Source organism: Diceros bicornis, chromosome 11, assembly GCF_020826845.1.
Source record: "Diceros bicornis minor isolate mBicDic1 chromosome 11, mDicBic1.mat.cur, whole genome shotgun sequence".
NCBI lineage: Eukaryota > Metazoa > Chordata > Mammalia > Perissodactyla > Rhinocerotidae > Diceros > Diceros bicornis.
In genome coordinates, this window is record NC_080750.1 from 39,372,903 (window position 1) to 39,393,136 (window position 20,234).

General features: G+C 34.9%; 1 protein-coding gene across 7 annotated transcripts in view; it reads right to left on the reverse strand.

The window, feature by feature from the left end:
- Window positions 1-20,234, reverse strand: part of LRBA (LPS responsive beige-like anchor protein) — a 723,014-nt gene that overhangs the window by 606,930 nt on the left and 95,850 nt on the right. For all 7 annotated transcript variants that reach the window (XM_058550176.1, XM_058550181.1, XM_058550180.1 and 4 more), the window contains 2 exons: window positions 19,257-19,403; window positions 97-294 (listed from right to left, as the gene is read on the reverse strand). In XM_058550176.1, the coding sequence (XP_058406159.1) occupies window positions 97-294; window positions 19,257-19,403 (345 nt within the window). The remainder of the gene's footprint in view (window positions 1-96; window positions 295-19,256; window positions 19,404-20,234) is intronic.

Here is a 20,234-nt window from a genome sequence, read left to right on the forward strand (position 1 = left end):
TTACATTTAATGTGTTTAATAGAAGCTATCAAATATGCCTCAATGATACATCAAAATTTACCATTAAAAATATTCTTAAAAGATTATAGCTAGTACCTGGAGCATGAGTGCATGTGGTGAATGAACAAAAATCGAAGGGTTGTCCTTAGGGGATGATTCGAGGCAGAGCTGGGCATCTGTAGCACGTGGATTGTATGTGAACGCAATGGCACTACAGAGCTTGCCATCATACAATAAAAGTTTATGATGCTCAGCAAGGAACAGGTCACTTTCTGCTTTGAATTTAAATGTACCCTAAGAATTAATAAAAAGTAGAACAGTTAAGATAGTATGCCACAAAAAGAAAATCTAGATACAAATCACCACAGATGTAAAAGTTTAAGGAGGAGACATACCACTGATCATTTTTCTAATAATATTAAACGAGAGGAACCCTGCACATTTAATTACTTCTAAAGTGGACTGAATTCATTTTAAAGATATAATGGAAATCAAGTCAACTTGCCATTAAAAACTTACATTAAAAAAATGTAAAACTTAGTGTCTTATAGAGCATATTTTGTCTTTTTTCATTGTATTTTGTCTTTTTTTTTAAATTGTGGTAAAAAGCACGTAGCAAAATTTACCATCTTAAACATTTTTAAGAGTACAGTCATGTTAACTATATGCACATTGCTGTACAACAAATCTCTAGAACTTTTATATCTTGAAAAACTGAACTGCTATACCCACTGAATATCTCATTTCCACCTCCCCTCATCCCCTGGCAACCACCATTCTACATTCTGATTCTATGAGTTTGACCACTTTATATAACTCATCTAAGTGAGATCATACAGTATTTGCCTTTCTGTGACTGACATAAAGTCAAAAAAAGATTCACCCATGTTGTAGCATGTGACAGGATTTCCTTCTTTTTTAAAGCTGAATAATAACACATTGTATAAATATACCACATTTTCTTTATTCACCCATCCATGGACAAGTAGGTTGCTTCAACCTCTTGGGTATTGTGAATAATACTGCAATGAACATGGGTGCATAAATATCTCTTTCAGACTCTCAATTCTGTTGAACATATACAGAGAAGTAATATCACTCAATCATATGGTAATTCTATTTTTTTCTTTTTTAGGTAAGGAAGATTGGCCCTGAGCTAACATCTGTTGCCAATCTTGCTCTTTTTGTTGGAAGAAGACTGTCTCTGAGCCAACATCTGTGCCAATCTGCCTCTATTTTGTATGTGGGACACCATCACAGCATGGCTTGATGAGCGGTGTGTAGGTCCGTGCCCAGGATCCGAACCCGCAAACCCTGGGCCGCCAACACCAAGTGTATGAACCTAACCACTACACCACCAGGCTGGCCTCAATAATTCTATTTTAAATTTACTGAAGAATCGTTATACTGTTTTCCACAGAAGCTACACTATTTTACATTCCCACCAATGGTGCATAAGGTACTAATTTCTCAACACCCTGGTCAACACTGCTATTTTCTGTGGTTTTATCTAAAAACGGCGATACTAATGGGTGTGAGGTGATGTCTACTGTGGTTCTGATTTGCATTTCTCTGATGATTAGTGATGTTCAGCCTCTTTTCACATGCTTGTTGGCCATTTGTATATCTTCTTTGAAGAAATGTCTACTCAAGTCCTTTGCCCACATTTTGAAAGAGTTACTTGTTTTTTTCTTGTTGTTGACTTACAGTTCTTTACATATTCCAGATATTAACCCTTTATCAGATATATGGTTCAAAATATTTTCTCCCATTTCACAGGTTGCCTTTTCACTCTGTTCCTTGATGGCACAAAAGTTTTCATGCACAAAAGATTTTAAGTTTGATGCAGTCTATTTTTGCCTTTGTTGCCTGTGTTCTTGGTGTCATATCCAAGAAATCATTGCCAAACTCAATGTCATGAAGCTTTTCCCCTGTTTTCATGTAGAAGTTTTATAGTTTAGGTCTTATGTTTAAGTCTTTAATTCATTTTGAGTTAATTTTGGTATATGGTGTAAGGTAAGAATCCAACTTCATTATTTTCCATGTGGATATCCACTTTTCAAAACACTATATGCTGAAGAGACTATCCTTTCACCATTGCATGGTCTTTGTGTCCTTGTAGAAGATCATTTGACCATAAATCCAGGGATTTATTTCTGAATTCTGTTCTGTTCCATTAGTCTGTGTGCCTATCTTTATGCAAGTACCATAATGTTTTGGTTACTGTAGCTTTGCAATATGTTTTGAAATTCTGAAGTGAGACCACTTTGTTATTCTTTTTCAAGATTGTTTTGGCTATTCAGAGACCCTTGAGATTCTATATGAATTTTAGGATTGTTTTTGTACTTGTACAAAAAATGTCATTGGGATTTTGAAAGGAATTGTATTGAATTTGTATACCGCTTTGAGTAGTATGCATTTTTTAACAATAGCAAGTCTTCCAATCCATGAACACGGGATGTCTTTCCATTTATTTATGTCTTCTTTAATTCCTTTCAGCAATGTTTTGTACAGGTCTTTTCAGTGTACAGGTATTATGCATCCTTTGTTAAGTTTATTCCTAAGTATTCCTTTTTATGCCACTGTAAATGGGATTGTTGTCTTATTTTCCTTTTCAGATGGTTCACTGTTAGTGTATAGAAATGCAACTGATTTTTGTTGATTTCTATCCTGTAACTTGGCTGAATTCGTTTATTGGTTCTAACAGTTTTTTATGAAATCTTTACGGTTTTCTACATAAAAGATCATGTCATATGCAAACAGAGACAATTTTACTTCATCCTTTTCAATTTGGATGCCTTTTATTTCTTTTTCTTGACTAATTCCTCTGGCTAAGACAGCCAGTACTATGTAGTATAGAAGCAGTGCAAGTGGGCATCCTTGCCTTGTTCCTGATAGTAGAGGAAAAGCTTTCAGTCTTTAATTATTGTGTATGATGCTAGCTATGGGATTTTCATATATAGCCTTATTATTTTGAGGAAGTTTCTTTTATTTGTAATTTGTTGAGTGTTTTTATTATAAAAGGGTGTTGAGGTTTGTCAAATGCCTTTTCTGCATCAAGTGAGATGATCATGTGGTTTTTGTCCTTCACTGTGTTAATGCGGTATATTACCTTCACTGATTTTTGTATGTTGAACCACCCTTCCATTCCAGGAATAAATCCCAGTTGGTAACAAGGTCTGATCTTTTAGTGTGCTCTTGAATTTGGTATGTTAGTATTCTGTTGAGGATTTTTGCATCAAAATTAATCAGGGATATTGGTCTGTAGTTTTCTTTTCTTGTAGTATCTTTGTCTGGCTGTGGTATCAGGGCAATGCTGGCCACATAAAATGAGTTTGGAAGTGTTCTCTCCTCTTCATTTTTTGGAAAAGTTGAGGAGGACTGGTGTTAATTCTTCTTTAATGTTTGATAGAATTCTCCAGTGAAACCATCTAGTCCAGGGCTTTTCCTCATTCAGAGATTTTTGATTACTGACTCAGTTTCCTTACTAGCTACAGTCTATTCAAATTTTTTATTTCTTCAGTCATGGTAGGTTCTATGTTTCTAGGAATATCCGTTTCTTCTAGGTTATCCAATTTGTTGGCATATAATTGTTCATAGTCATGTCTTATAATTCTTTCCATATTCATGGCATTAGTAGCAATGCCTTCTCTTTCATTTCTGCTTTTAGTTATTTGAGTTCTCTTTTTTTTCTTAGTTAATCCAGCTAAGAATCTGTCAGTTTTAGTGATCTTTAAAACAAACCAACTCAGTTTTGTTGATTTTTTCCTACTGTTTTTCTAGTCTCTATTTCATTTATTTCTGCTCTAATCTTTATCACTTCCTTTCCTCTGCTAACTTTGGGTTTAGTTTTCTCTTTTTCTACTTTGAACTGTAAAATTAGGTTATTGATTTGAAATCCTTTTTTTTCAAGTAGGCATGTATCACTATAAACTTCCATCTTAATATTGCTTTCTCTGAATCCCCTAAGCTTTGGTCTGTTGTTTTCCTTTGACTCAGCTATTTTCTAATGTCCCTTGTGATTTCTTCTTTGACCTACTGTTTTTTTAAGAGTCTATTGTTTAATTTCCATATATTTGTGTATTGTTCAGTTTCCTTCTGCTACTGATTTCATTCCATTGTGGTCAGAAAAGATACTTGGTATGATTTCAGTGTTCTTAAATTTGTTAAGACTTGTTTCGTGGTCTAACATGTGGTCTACCCTGAAGAATGTTCCATGTGAGCTTGTGTATTCTACTGCTGTAGGGTGGCGTGTTCTATATACGACTGTTAGATCCAACTGGTCTATACCATTGTTCAAGATCTGTTTCCTTACTGATCTTCTGTCTGGTTGTTTTATCCATTATTGAAAGTAGGGTATTGTAGTATCCTACTATTATTGTGTTTCTGTATAATTCTCCCTTCAATTCTGTCAATGTTTGCTTCATATATTTGGAAGCTCTGATGTTAGGTGTATATATTTTTCATTGTTATATTTTCTCAAAGAACTGATACTCAATTATTATATAATTTCCTTCTTTGTCTCTTGTGACAATTTTAGACTTAAAGTCTATTCTTTCTTACATAGTATGGCCACTCTGCTCTCTTTTGGTTATCATTTGTATGTAGTATCTTTTTCCATCCTTTCACTTTCAGCCTATGTATGTCCTTAGATCTACAGTGCATCTTTCCTAGAAAAAATACAGTTGGATATTATTTATTTTATCCATTCAGCCAATCTATTTCTTTTGAGTTGAAGTTTAATCCATTCATATTTAAAATAATTACTGAAAGCAAAAGACTTACTAGTAACATTGTATTAATTATAATTTGTTAATTGTTAATTGCTTTCCCTTGTATGTCATTAATTTATTTGTATTTATATGATTTGATCCCTTTCTCCTTTTACTTTGTGTAACTTCTATAAGTATTTTCTTCATGATTACCTTGAGAATTACACAAAACATCTTAAAGTTACAATATTCTATTTTAAACTCACAACAACTTAACTTCAATTGCATACAAAAACTCTACTCATTTACATCACCACCACCCAACTTTACATTACTGATGTCAAAAATTGCATCTTTTTAACATTGTGACCCATTAACATAGATTTAGATTTTTTTATGCTTTTGTCTTTTAAATTCTATACCAGAATTAAAAGTGATTTCTGCACCAACATTCAATGCTAAAGGACTCTATACTTGTCTATATATTTACCTTTACCAGAGAGCTCATATTTTGTCTTTGAAGTTATAGTTCTAAGAAATTACAGACAAATGTTTTAAAAATTTAACTACAACCACTTAAAGCTACAAAGAATGTCTTTTCTGACAGCTTGTGAATTCTGATTTAATAATACTATAAAAATAAAATGTAAAACAGGATAGGGAGACTATCTTTACCTTTCTGACTTTTACATGAAATATTCAAAGGGCTATAACTAAATATATCACCTTCATCATTTTTCTTCTAAACTTTCTACCTCCTAGATAAACTATTAATAAATTTGTAAGCATTGATTTAACTTTTCTAATTTAATGAAAGCTAATTATAATGGGAACTTGATCACTGCATGTGTCTAAAATAACTGAATAAATGGTTTTGGGATAAATGCCATTTGGGCAACCTACAAAAGCTAACCTATATACCAATTTTTACAAATCATAGTCATACGATTTGGGAGATTATATAATCCATTTTCCAAAGGCAGAAACTCAGAAATTAACTGATTTATTTGAGTCCATGAAGTGAATTTGTGGCAGAGTACAGATCAGAAACAAGTTCAATTAAAAAAATAATTTACTCTCTGATTCTGTTCAAAGTACTGTACGTCAACATTAGCAGGTACAATTTTTGAAAAGACACAGCTGAACATTTTATTTTCTATTTTGTGTGGAATTTAGAAATGAATCACTCCTACTCACAAATCTGAACTAAACTAAATCAATCTAAACACAACTAAAAGTAACTATCTGGTATATTTCAAGAATTGCTGCTAATTTTATGGAAATAATATTCATGTGTAAATACTATTTGATGTGATTAATTAAAATAAAAACAATGCCCTTTCAAAGGACTTAAAGCAAAATGGTGTTTTGCCACACAGTAAAAGCATACAAAAGAAGCAATCTACCCTTCATTTCTTTTGAAATATATATTTTTCAATTCTTAAAGTTCTTAATTAATTGCAAGGTTTTAAAGGTTTTTCTATATCTCTGCTATCTTAATCAAGTTTTGAGGAATTCTCTAAAACATGGATTACACTACACAATAGATTTCAATAGTAATAAATAAGTAAAGCAAGGAGTAATTCTATCATCATCAATTTCTCACTTTATATCATATTTAAGTACAGTTTTATCATTATCTGACCATACAAGTGAGGGAAAAAATAGCAATCCATATATTAGAGATGACTATCAATAAGAATTTGACTTAGGTTACGTAAAGTACTATTATTCCCAGTTTATATCTACACATTTACCACTAAGGTGCCTCTCTGGGCCTCAATATATTTCATGGATGGGAATATAAACTATGACCAACTGGGATTATCCCAGGAATGCAAGGTTGGTTTAACAACTAAACAATCAATGTAATACACTATATTAATAAAAATAAAGAACAAAAATCACATGACCATCTCAACAGAAACACAAAGAGCATCTGACAAAATCCAACAATGCTTCCTGGACTAACAACAAGCTAGGACTAAAGTGAACTTCCTCAAATTTCAAAGATCATCTATGAAAAATCAGCAGCTAACATCAGAGTTGATGGTAAAGACTGAATACTTTCTCCCTAAAATCAGGAAAAAGACAGAGACATCTGCTTTCACCACATTTTTTCTTTCTTTTTACCTTTTTAACTTTGTTGTGGTAGGAACACTTAACAGGAGATCTACTCTCTTAAGAGATATTAAGTACATAAAACAGTACTGTTATCTACAGACACAATGTTGTACAGATTTCTAGAACTTATTCATCTTGCATAACTGAAATTTTAATACCATTGATTAGCAATTCCTTTTCACCCGTGTCCCCAGTCCTTGGCAACCATCATTCTATTCTTTGCTTCCGCAGGTTTGCTATTTTAGATAGCTCATATAAGTGGAATCGTGCAGTATGTGTCCTTCTATGACTGGTTTATATCACAGAGCATAATGTCCTCAAGACGCTGTAAACGAGGTTCTAGCCAGAGTCATTAAGCCAAAAAATAAATAAGCAAAAAATATCCAGATTGTAAAGAAAGAATTAAAACTATACAATTTACAAATGACATAATCTTATATATAGAAAATCTCAAGAAATCCACAAACACACACACAAAAAATCAGTCAATAAACCATTACAACAAGGTTATAGTAAAGAAGATAAATCCATAAAAATCTAACTTAATACCACATACAAGCAATAAACAACCTGAAAATAAAATTGAGAAACAATGTCATTTCCAACAGCACATAAAAGGAGAAAATTTTTAGGAATGAACTTAACAAAAGATATACAAGACTTGTTCACTGAAATCTACAAAAAAAATTAAAGACGACCGAAATAAAAGGAAAGATATCCCATGCTCATGGATTGAAAGACTTAATACTCTTAAAATGACAAAGACTCTCTAAATTAATTTGCAGATTTGATGCAATACCTATCAAAAACCAAGCTGCTTTTTACACAAAAATTGACAAAATTGATATACAAATGCAAGATACCAAGAATAGTCATGACAATCTCAAAAAACAACAAAGTTAGAGGACTCACACTTCCAGATTTAAAAAGTATATTTTACAAAGCTACAGTATTCAAGACTGTGTGCTACTGGACTAAGGATAGACATACAGTTCGATGGAACAGAGTACAGAAATAAACACTTACATTTATCATCAATTGATTTCTGCTAAGGGTGTCAAGAAATACAATAGGGAAAGAATATTCTTATCAACCAATGATGCAGGGACAACAAGTAATACAAATGCAAAAGAATAAAGTTGCACCGAAAACAAAAATTAACTCAAAATGGATCAAAGAGTTAAATGTAATTGCTAAAACTACTAAAATTTCATTAAAAAAACATAGGAGTAGGGCCGGCCCTGTGACATAGCAGTTAAGTGCATGCGCTCCACTGCTGGTGGCTCGGGTTTGGATCCTGGGTGCACACTCATGTACCACTTGTCAGGCCACGCTGCGGCAGTATCCATATAAAGTAGAGGAAGATGGGCACGGATGTTAGCCCGGGGCCAGTCTTCCTCAGCAAAAAGAGGCGGATTGGCATGCATGTTAGCTCAGGGCTGATCTTCCTCACAAAAAAAAAACAAATAGGAGTAAATCCTCACGAACATGGATTAGGAAATATTTTCTTAGATATGACACCACAACACAAATAATAAGAGAAAATGTAGACAAACTGTACTATATCAAACTTAAAGAAATTTGTGCTTCAAAATAAAATATCAAGAAACTGAAAACACGAGCCACAGAACGGGGGAAAATATTTGTAAATCATATCTGATAATGGACTTGTTTCTAGAATATATTTTAAAAACTCTTAAAGCTGAGGCTGAGGGGAGGAGGAATGGGGAGCTGTTGTTCAACGGGTATAGAGTTTCAGTTTACAGGATGAAAAAAATTCTGCTGACAGGTTGCATACAGTGTGAACAGATTTAATACTACTGCACTGTACACTTAAAAATGGTTAAAGTGGTCAATTTTATGTGTATTCTACCACAATTAAATATAAAAAAACACTTAAAATGCAACAAAAAGCTCAATTTTTAAAAGGTAAAAGGATCTGAATAAATGTTTCTTTAAAAAGATATATAAATAACCTATAAGAGCACATAAAAAAGGCTCAACATCATTAGTCATGAGGGAAATGCAAATCAAAATCAAACCACAATGAGATACCATCTCACACCCTCTAGAATGGCTATAATCAAAAAGTCAGATAATAGGGCCGGCCCCGTGGCTTAGCGGTTAAGTGCACGTGCTCCGCTACTGGCGGCCTGGGTTCGGATCCCGGGCGCGCACCCACGCACCGCTTCTCCGGCTATGCTGAGGCCGCATCCCACATACAGCAACTAGAAGGATGTGCAGCTATGACATACAACTATCTACTGGGGCTTTGGGGAAAAAAGATAAATAAATAAAAATTAAAAAAAAAAAAAGTCAGATAATAACCTATGTTGGAGAGGATATGAAGAAATTGGAACCCTCATATACCGCTGTGGAAATGTAAAATGATGTAGCCAGGGGCCAGCCCAGTGGCATAGTGGTTTAGCTCACACACTTCACTTCTGCGGCCCTGCGTCCACAGGTTAAGATCCCACGAGCGAACCTACGTACCGCTTATCACGACACGCTGTGGCAGGCTTCCCACATATAAAGTAGAGGAAGATAAGCACATATGTTAGCCCAGGGCCAATCTTCCTCAGCAAAAAGAGGAGGATTGGCAACAGATGTTAGCTCAGGGCTAGTCTTCCTCACCAAAAAAAACATTGTGTAGCCACTTTGGAAAACAATCTAGAAGTTTCTCAAATGATTAAATATAGAGTTACATATTACCAGTAATACCACTCTAGGTATGGACCCAACAGAAACGAAAACATATGTCCACATATAAACTTGTACACAAGGGTCTATAGCAGTGTTATTTATAATACCTAAAAGGTAGAAATAGCCCAACGTCCATCAACCAATGAATGGATAAAAAAATGTAATATATCCATACAATAAAATATTATTTAGTAATAATAAAGAATGAAGTATTGATGCATGCTATAACATGGATGGACCCTGAAAACATTATGCTAAGTGAAAAAAAGTCACTCACAAAAGATCATGTATTGTATTATTTCATTTACATGAACTGGCCAGAATAGACAAATCTACAGAGACAGAAAGTGGATTAGAAGTTGCCAGGGACCAGGGAGGAGGAAAAATAGGGAGTGACTGTTGATGAGTATGGTATTTCGTCTTGGGATGAACACAGTGTAACATTAGAAAGTGGTGATAAGTGAACAACTTTGTGAATATACTGACAATCACTGAGTTGTATATATTAAATGGGTGAATGGTACAGTATGTAAACTATATCTCAATAAAGCTTCTATTTAAAAAAATCACTCATAGCAAAGGCTATTCTGAGACCCATTAACAAAACTTAAAACAAAACTCAAGTAAACTTCACTGAAAGTAATCCACTGACTAGCAGAAGAAAGCCCAATGCTCTTTAAAGAAAATCAACAAAATCCAGACACCCACATGATAAAAATCATAATGTCCAATATCCAACCCAAAATTACTGAACAATCAGAAGTCTGAAGTAACCACAAGAATGTCAGTAAATAAAAATAGACCCAGAAATACAGATGATAATATTAGAAGAAAAAGACATTAAAACAGCTATTATAACTATGGTCAAGTATTTTTGTTTTTAGAGATAAACACTGTAAGGAGAAAAATAGATGACAATGAATAGAATAAAAACTTACAGAAACAAAAAACATATTATATGAAAAATTTACCTGATGGAATTAACAGCTGATTAGATATTTGATAAGGAAAGATTAGTGAACATAAATATTGCAATGCAAACATTAGAAAATAAAACATTTTATAAATCAGGCAAAAAAAAAATAGAGTCTCAATGACCTGTATGCCTATATCTAAGGGTCTAAAATAAATACAATATGAATTTTAGAAGGAAAAAAAAAGATGGAAAATATATTTGAAATAATGGCCAAAACATGTTCAAACTTGACCAAAACTATAAAGACACAGGTCCAAGAAGTTCAAATAATCTGAAGCAGGCTAAGCACAAACACACAAAAATCCCATACCAATATATAACCTATTCAATTTCTGAAAAATCACTGATAAAGAGTAAATCTTCAAATGAGCAAGAGAAAAGACATATTAGATACAGAGGAAGTAGTATAACAAAGGCCACACACTTCTTGTCAGAAACCACGCAAGTCAGTTAAGAAAGGAACATCTTCAAAAAGCTCAAAAAAGAAAACTGGGGGCCAGCCCCGTGGCCTGGTGGTTAAGTTCGGCGCACTCCGCTTCGGTGTCCCAGGTTTGTAAGTTGAGATCCCAGGCACAGACCTCCACCACTTGTCAGCCATGCTGTGGCAGTGACCCACATACAAAATAGAGGAAGACAGGCACAGATGTTAGCTCAGGGCTAATCTTCCTCATGCAAAAAAAAAAAAAAAAAAGAGGAAAGATTGGCAACCGATGTTAGCTCAGGGCAAATCCTCCTCAGCAAAAAAAAGAGAAGAAAACTGTAACCATAGAATTTTGTAACTATTGAAACTATTTTTCAAAAATGAAAGCAGAACAAAGGCTTTCTTAGACAAATAAAAGCTGAGAAAAGTCATTAACAGTAAATCTCCATTACCAAAAAAATATTAAAGTTATTCAAATGGAAGGAAAACGATATGAGATGGAAACATGACTCTACACAACAACATGAAGCATCCCAGAAATGGTAAATACACAGGTAAATATAAAACACATGATCTTCCTCATTTTTAATTTCTTTAAAATATAAGTGAATGAATCAAAAATAATAACATATCATGGGGACAATAATATATGAAGAAGTAAAATTTATGACAATAACAAAACAAAGGATGGGAGGGGTAATTGCAGGATTACATTGGAAGGGTATTACACTGTACAATATCATTTATTGGTAGACTACTATAAGTTAAAGTCTAAAAAGTTGCTAATAAACCAATAGTAGAAATAAAATGGAATCCTAAATAATATGCAATTAATCTAAATCAAACCAGAAAAAAGAGGGAAGAATCAAAGAACAATGGGAGAAATAGAAAACAAATAGTAAGACAGTAGATTTAAGTCACACAATATCTATGCAGTCGTGTACCACTTAATGACAGGTGGTACAGAATGTTCAGAGAAATGCATCATTAGGTGATTTCATCATTGTGAGAACATCATAGAGTGCACTTACACAAACCTAGATGGTATAGCCTACTACACACCTAGGCTTTATGGTACTAATCTTATGGGACCACTGTCATACATAAGGTTCGTTGTTGACCAAAACAGCATTATGCAGCACATGGGTGTACTTGCATTGAATGTAAAGTATGTAAACACTTTACAATAAAAAGGCAGAGATTGTCTGACTCAATAGAAAAGCAAGACATTTTTAAAAATTCAATATATTTCTAATAAAAACTCTTGGGAAACTAGAAATAGAAGAGAAATTTCTCAACTTGAAATGGCATCTATAAAATACAGATGAATGCTTTCCCCCTAAAATCAGGAACAAGGCTAAAATGTCTAGGCTCACCACTTCTATTTAACTATTTATACTGGGGGTGCTACCCAGTGCAATAGGCCAAAAAGATAAAAGGCATACAGATTGCAAATGAAGAAATAAAAACTTAAAAGTCTACATGAACATATGTGTGGAAAATCCTAAAATAATAACAAAAAAAAAGCTAGTAAAACTAATAGCCAAGTTTAGCAAGGTCTCAGATTAAAAGGTCAATAAACAAAACTCAACTATATTTCTATATACTAGAAACCAATGGTTAGAAATTGACATTTTTAAAAATACTACTTATTATCCAAAAAAACATGAAATACTTAGAAATACATTTAACAAAATGTGTGCATGACCAATAAAATGAAAACCAAAAAACATTGCTTGGAGAAATTAAAGCAAATCTAAGTAAACAGAAAGATATATCATGTTCACAGATTGGAAAAATCAACATTAGAGATGTCAATTATTCTGTCATTAATCTATAGATTCAATACAATACCAAATAAAACCCCAGTAGACTTTTTTAAAGAGACTGATAAGCTGGTTCTAAAATATATCTAAGATGCAAAGGGCTAAGAAAAGCCAAAATGATTTTGAAAAAGAAGAATATAGTTGAGGGCTTTAGACTTTCTGTTTTAAAAACTCACAATGAAACTACAATAATCAAGACAATACAGTACTGGCATAAGTAAAGACATATAAGTCACTGAAATACAACACAGTCTCAAAGATGCCAAGGTAATGAAATGGAGAAAGAACAGTATTTACAAAAATATACTGTTGGAACACGAGAATATCCTTATGAAAAAAAAAAATGAACCTTGACCATTACCTCATACCACACACCAAAGTTAATTCAAAATGGCTCACAGGGCTAAACATAAATCCTAAAACTTAGAAGAAAACATGAGAAAATCTTTCCAAACTTGCAATAAGCAAAGATTTCTTAGGACACACAAAAAATGACAATAACAGAAAAAAAATGACAAATCAGAATTCATAAAAATTAAATTCCCCTGCTCTTCAAAAGCCATATTAAGAAAACGAAAGGTAAGACACAGATTGGGGGCGGGGAGGGGGAATATCTGTAACTCCAACATCTGATAAAAATCTTATATCCAGAATCTATAAGGAAACCTCAAATCTCAACAATAAGAAAACAACCAACCAAAAAAAAAATGGGCAAAAGATTTGAACACACAATTCACAAAAGAAGATACAGAAAAAGGGCCGGCCCCATGGCTTAGCAGTTAAGTGCGCGCGCTCCGCTGCTGGGGGCCCGGGTTCGGATCCCGGGTGCGCACCAACGTACCGCTTCTCCAGCCATGCTGAGGCTGTGTCCCATATACAACAACTAGAAGGATGTGCAACTATGACATACAACTATCTACTGGGGCTTTGGGGGGAAAAATAAATAAATAAATAAAACAAGATATGCAAATGTAATAAGCAATGAAAAGATGCTCAGCATTTATAGGCATTACAATAATGCAAATTAAAACCACAATGAGATACTGCTACCCACTCAAATGTCTAATATTAAAAAGATCAGCAATATCAAGTGTTAACTGAAATGTGGAGCAAGTAGAAAGCTCAGACACTGCTTGTAGAAATGTAAAATTGTACAACCACATTGGAAAAGAGGTTGGTAACTTCAGTTACCATACCACTTAGCAATTCCACTCTTACATATCTAGGAAATAAAAACATGTCTACACAAAGATCTGTACACCAATATTCATAATAGCTTGTTCATAATAGCCAAAAACTAGAAACAATCCAAATGTCCATCAATAGATGAATGGATTGAAAAATTGTGGTATTAACAGGACATCATCATCATAGTGGCATAAGAGAATTGTCTCTGCCCCTCAATCTACAGCAAAGGAAACATCCATAACCCAACAATGGCTACATTGCACAACACACCAAGACACAGGAAAGATCCATACATCAGTACATACAAAGGTGGGTGAACTGCAGCACAGGAGAGGAGACTAAATGGGGGATCAGCAGAGGCAGAGCACAGGACCCTGGATCCCCAGCTGCAGCAGCTGACTTGGCCGCCTCCAACCACAGAGAATTCAGTGGGCAGTAGCAGCCAGCTAGCCACAGCAGCACCTGTCGCCACGGGAAACAGCAGGAGCAGAGGTGGAGCCCTGTGATCCTGGCCCCCGGACTTAGCTTGGAGCCTGGTAGCAGCACACAACTCCTACATCCCAACTGGAGGGGCACCTGTGACCACAAGCTAACAGGCAACAGCTGAGATGGTGCCCCATGAACCCAGCACCCTCCGCACCCTCCACACCCTCCGTGTTCCCCTGCCACAGCTTCTGACCTAGGTGATCCTGGACAAGGCTGAGGCATCAGCCATCCTTGTGCCCCTGGTGGCAAAGCCAGCAACCAAAGCAACACCAGCAACAGCAAGGCATCGGTAACCCCCAGAAGCACAGGCAGTAAAGAAGAGAGTACCAGTGACACTCTACATAGAGGCAACTGAGGGTAGAACTGCAGATCCTCTAATATAGGCAGAGACAGCTCAGGTAAGAGAAACCAAACACTAGTATTGCACTGTTACTTACTGAAAAACAAAAGAAAGGCTTCTAATCTCCAAGCAGTTGAAAAGTTTGACTCAAAACAAAGCTATACCTAAATGCTACAGCAAATGCACCAGAAAAGGAATAATTCAGCAAGCATCACAAAAAACCAAGGTACCATGGCATTACAAAAAGAAAACAATTCTACAGAAACCATAAAGTCATGGAAGGTTATGATCTAACTCATAAAAGTTAAAAACAGCTGTCATGAAGAAATTCAACAAGCTACAAGAAACCTCAGAAAGGCAGTTCAATGAGCTCAAGAATAAAATCAATGAACAGAAGGAATACATTACCAAAGAGAATGAAACTTTAAAAAAGAAACAAACCGAAATTCTGGAACTGAAGAACTGAATAGATGAGATGAAAAATGCATTAGAAAGCATTAAAAATAGAGCAGATCATATGGAAGAGAAAATTAGCAAGCTCAAAGAAGAAACCTAGAAATGATGCAGGTAGAAGAGGAGCGAGAACTAAGACTTGAAAAAAATGTAGAAATTCTTTAAGAATTATCTGACTCCTTTAGTAAGGGCAACATGAGGGTAATGGGTATCTCAGAAGGAGAAGAGAGAGAGAGAGAAGGGAGCAGAGAGCTTATTTAAAGAAATAATAGCTGAGAACTTCCCAAACCTGGGGAAGGAAGTGGATATACAAATCCATGAAGCTAATAGAACACCCAATTATCTCAATATAAAAAGACCTTCTCTAAGCCGCATGATAATAAAACTGTCAAAAATCAACAACAAGGAAAAAATATTAAAAGAAGACAGGGAAAAAAACAAAACAACCTACAAAGGAATATCCATTAGGCTATCAGCAGATTTCTCAGCAGAAACCCTACAGACCAAGAGACAGTGGAAAGATATATTCAAAATACTGAAAGATAAAAACTGTCAACCAAGAACATTCTATCCAGCAAAGTTACCTTTCGGATATGAAGGAGAAAATAAAGGCTTTCCCAGACAAACAAAAGCTGAAGAATTTCATCACAACTAGACCTGCCTTACAAGAAATGTTGAAAGGAGCACTCCTACCTGAAATGAAAAGGCAAAGGCATACAAAGCTTTGAGCAAGGAATTAAAGAGATAGAATCAGAAAATTGCAAATCTGTATCAGAACAGGATAATATACATTTTTTTTTAAAGATTTTATTTATTTATTTTTTCCCCCCAAAGCCCCAGTAGATAGTTGTATGTCATAGCTGCACATCCTTCTAGTTGCTGTATGTGGGACTCGGCCTCAGGATGGACGGAGAAGTGGTGCCTCGGTGCGCGCCCAGGATCTGAACCCGGGCCACCAGCATCGGAGCGTGTGCACTTAACCACCAAGCCACGGGGCCGGCCCAAGGATAATATACATTTAATTGTAACATAAAGGTTAAAAGGAAAGGAAGCATCAAAAATAACTATAACCACTTCAATTTCGTAACAAACTCACAATACAAAAAGGGATCATTTGTGTCAACAAAAACATAGCAAGGGAAGAAGAAAAGGATGGAATCTGCATAAGCAAATGAAGGTAAGAGGCAATCTGCAGAAAAAGGACTACCTTATCTATGAGACCTTTTATACAAACCACATGGTAACTACAAAAAAAAAAAATTCAGAATAGAATCACAAAACATAAAAAAAGAGAAAACTGAGAAACACACAGATCAATGGAACAGAATTATGAGCCCAAAAATAAACCCACACATTTATGGACAGTTAAGTTTCAACAAAGAAGCAAAGAAAAAAACAGAGAAAGGAAAGTCTCTTCAACAAACAGTGTTGGGAACACTAGACAGCCACAAACAAAACAATGAAAGTATACCACTATCTTACACCATACACAAAAATTAACTCAAAAGGGATTAAAGACTTGAATGTAAGATCTGAAACCATAAAACTCTTAGAAGAAAACATAAGTAGTATGCTCTTTGACATCAGTCTTAGAAGTATCATTTTGAATATTCTGTCTCCTCAGGCAAGGGAAAGAAAAGAAAAAATAAGCAAATGGAGCTACATCAAACTAAAAAGCTTCTGCATGGCAAAGGAAACCACCAACAAAAGGAAAAGACAACAACCTACCAAATGGGAGAAGATATTTGCAAATCATACATCCCTTAAGAGGTTAATATCCAAAACATACAAAGAACTTATACAACTCAACAACAACAACAAAAAAACAATTTAATTAAAAATGGGCAGAGAATTTGAACATTTTTCCAAAGAAGATATACAGATGGCCAACAGGCACATGAAAAGATATTCAGTATCACTAATTATTAGGGAAATGCAAATCAAAACCACAATGAGATATCACCTCATGCCCATCAGAATGGCTATTATTAAAAAGACAAGAAATAACAAGTGTTGGAGAGGATGTGGAGAAAAGGGAACCCTCATACACTAGTGGTGGGAATGTAAATTGGTAAAGCCACTATGGAAAACAGTATGGAGATTTCTCAAAAAAATTAAAAATAGAACTACCCATATGATCCAGCTACTCTATTTCTGGGTATTTATCCAAAGAACACAAAAACACTAATTTGAAAAGATATATGCACTCCTATGTTCACTGCAGCATTATTACCAATAGCCAAGACTTGGAAACCTAAGTGCCCATCAAAAGATGAATGGATAAAGATGTGGTATATACACACGATGGAATACTACTCAGCCATAACAAAAGACGAAATCTTGCATGGGTAGCAAAATGCATGGATCTTGAGGGTATTATGCTACGCGAAATAAGTCAGAAAGACAAATACTATACGATTTCACTCGTATGTGGAAGATAAACACACACACATATACAGAGAACAGATTGGTGGTTTCCAGGAGGGAAAAGGAGGTAGAGGCAGAGCATAAGGGATAAAGGGGCATGTGTGTATGGTAACAGATGGCAACTAGACTTTTGGTGGGGAACACAACGTAAGTCTATACAAAAGGTGAAATATAATGATGTACACCTAAAATTTATATAATGTTACAAATCAATGTTACCTCAATAAATAAATAAATAATAAAATATTTGTGAGTAGGAAAAAATTGTGGTATATTCATAAAATGGAATAATACTTGGCAATATAAAAGGAACTACTAACACAAAAGAACATGGATGAATCTTAAAACATGCTAAGAACAAACCAGGGGGCTGGCCCCACGGCCTTCTGGCTAAGTTCGGCACACTCCACTTCAGTGGCCCGGGGTTTGGTTCCCAGGCATGGACCTATACCACTCATCAGCCGCCATGCTATGGTGGCAACCCACATACAAAATAGAGGACGATTGGGACAGATGTTAGCTCACGGTGAATCTTCCTCAAGCAAAAAGAGCAAGATTGGCAACAGATGTTAGCTCAGGGTGAATCTCCCTCAGCAAAGGAAAAAAAAAAAGAAGAAGAAATCAAACTCTAAGGAGCACATACTGCAAGATTCCATTCACATAAAACCTTAAGAATAACAAATCTAATCAATACTGACAGAAAACAGATCAGTGGTTGCCTGTCAACAGGAAGGGGTTAGGGTTAGAGAAACACAAGGAATTGACTGGGAAGGAGTACAATGGAAACTTTTGCAGTGATAGAAATGTGATATTTTTTAATTGTTGTGGTAGTTATACTCCATCAAAACTAATTAAAATGTGTATACTATATCGACTGTAATGGTATGTAAATCAACTCAATAAAATTGATTTTATTTTCAAAGGAACACAGCAGATATTAACTGACTACCTAAAACCAAACTCGATTAACAATGGCATAACCTAGAGGTTCCCAAATTTTCTTGGCTCACGACACTCTTAGCATCTCAGTAATTTTTTCTAGTGCTCTAGACCAAAATAAATATTGAACATTTCTGTTTATCCAAACAACTTTGTATTTTAACAATGTAGTAATCATTTGAAAAAATTAATGCACAGGTTGAAAGAAAAATTAACTTTTCCTTCATTATTATATTTGCAAAATTATTAATGGGAGGGAAATGCACCTTGGGCACTGCAAAAATTCTCAAACTCTACAATCAGATTTCATACCTCATCCTCGTTTCCTGTTCCACATTGATTTTCACATGGTACTTGCTCTTTATCACAGCAACTATTGAAAACTTAGCTATGCAAAGATATGACATCATCAAAAGAAATGCAGCATAAACTAAAGTTGAAATTTGAGCTAGCAGTTTGCACCGTGCCCCACATATGACAAGTACACTGTGTTTCCCTCAAAAATTTCAAGTACCCTTTGGAATCCTGTGACTTCTCTGTAATGCTCCCTGGTTACTCCGACATACAGTTTGATAACCCAAGGTAAGTTGCCCGACACATCACCCACCTTTAAATCAAGTTCAACTAACTCTGGTTAAGCAGCGAACAGCAAGTAAATTACCTTGTATCCCAGGCCCAACTGATAAATAGCAAAAATCTGAGCTGCATTAAGAGCGTCACTAAAAAGGTAAACTGCAGTCATCTGACCACAGAATACTCTATTAGCATCTGCTGTTTCTGATGAGCCCAGGAAACATTTATCAAAGGTCTGTAAAAGAAAACAGAAGATTTTATTAGAGAAAAAACAAAAAGTTATCTCCTCCAGAAATAACAACCACCTCTATTGGTATAAATGTTTTGTCCACTCTAAACTACAATCTGAAGATATTAAAATAATTCAGTTAGCATTTCACTTTATTCATTCCCACCTGGTGTAGAGATCAAGAAAGACATCACAGAAAAGGAGATAAGACAAGTTTTCCAAAGTACAACAACAAAACTTGATGACAAAGTGAATGTAGGAAACAAAGTCAGAGAAATCATTATGGACTCTGAAGGCTCATACTTGTGCAACCAAAGTACCAGATAGAAGAGCAGACTCGAGAATGGAGGAAAATCACAAGTTTGGAACATAATGAATCCATTTTTTCTGCAAGCTAATAAGGATGGAGGTAACATGGATGGAGAAGTAATTGCCAACAGGGTTCAGTAAGTTTGATGAGAAGTTAAAACTATAAAGATAGGTTTTTGGCAGACATCAAGATATAGATAATGGGTGAAGTCATGGGAGTAGACGATCTCTCAAAAGAAATGTGTAAATCCAGAAAAGCAGGCGTATGTTTTTCTTCTAACATAAAATCTTCTTAACAACATCCAGGTCGCAAAGACCACTTTTTAAACAGCCATGTGTACAACAAAGGCAGAAAGAAGTAAAATTTTTCATGTCTCTTTACAAGTATCATTTTATACCACAAAACCATTAGAAGACTGTTGAAAAATATGTATGTATTGACATTAGGAAATATTGAGTTGTTAACACTTGGGTTCTGAAGACAAACCACCTAGGTCAAATCACTACTTCATATGCTGCTGATCTTGG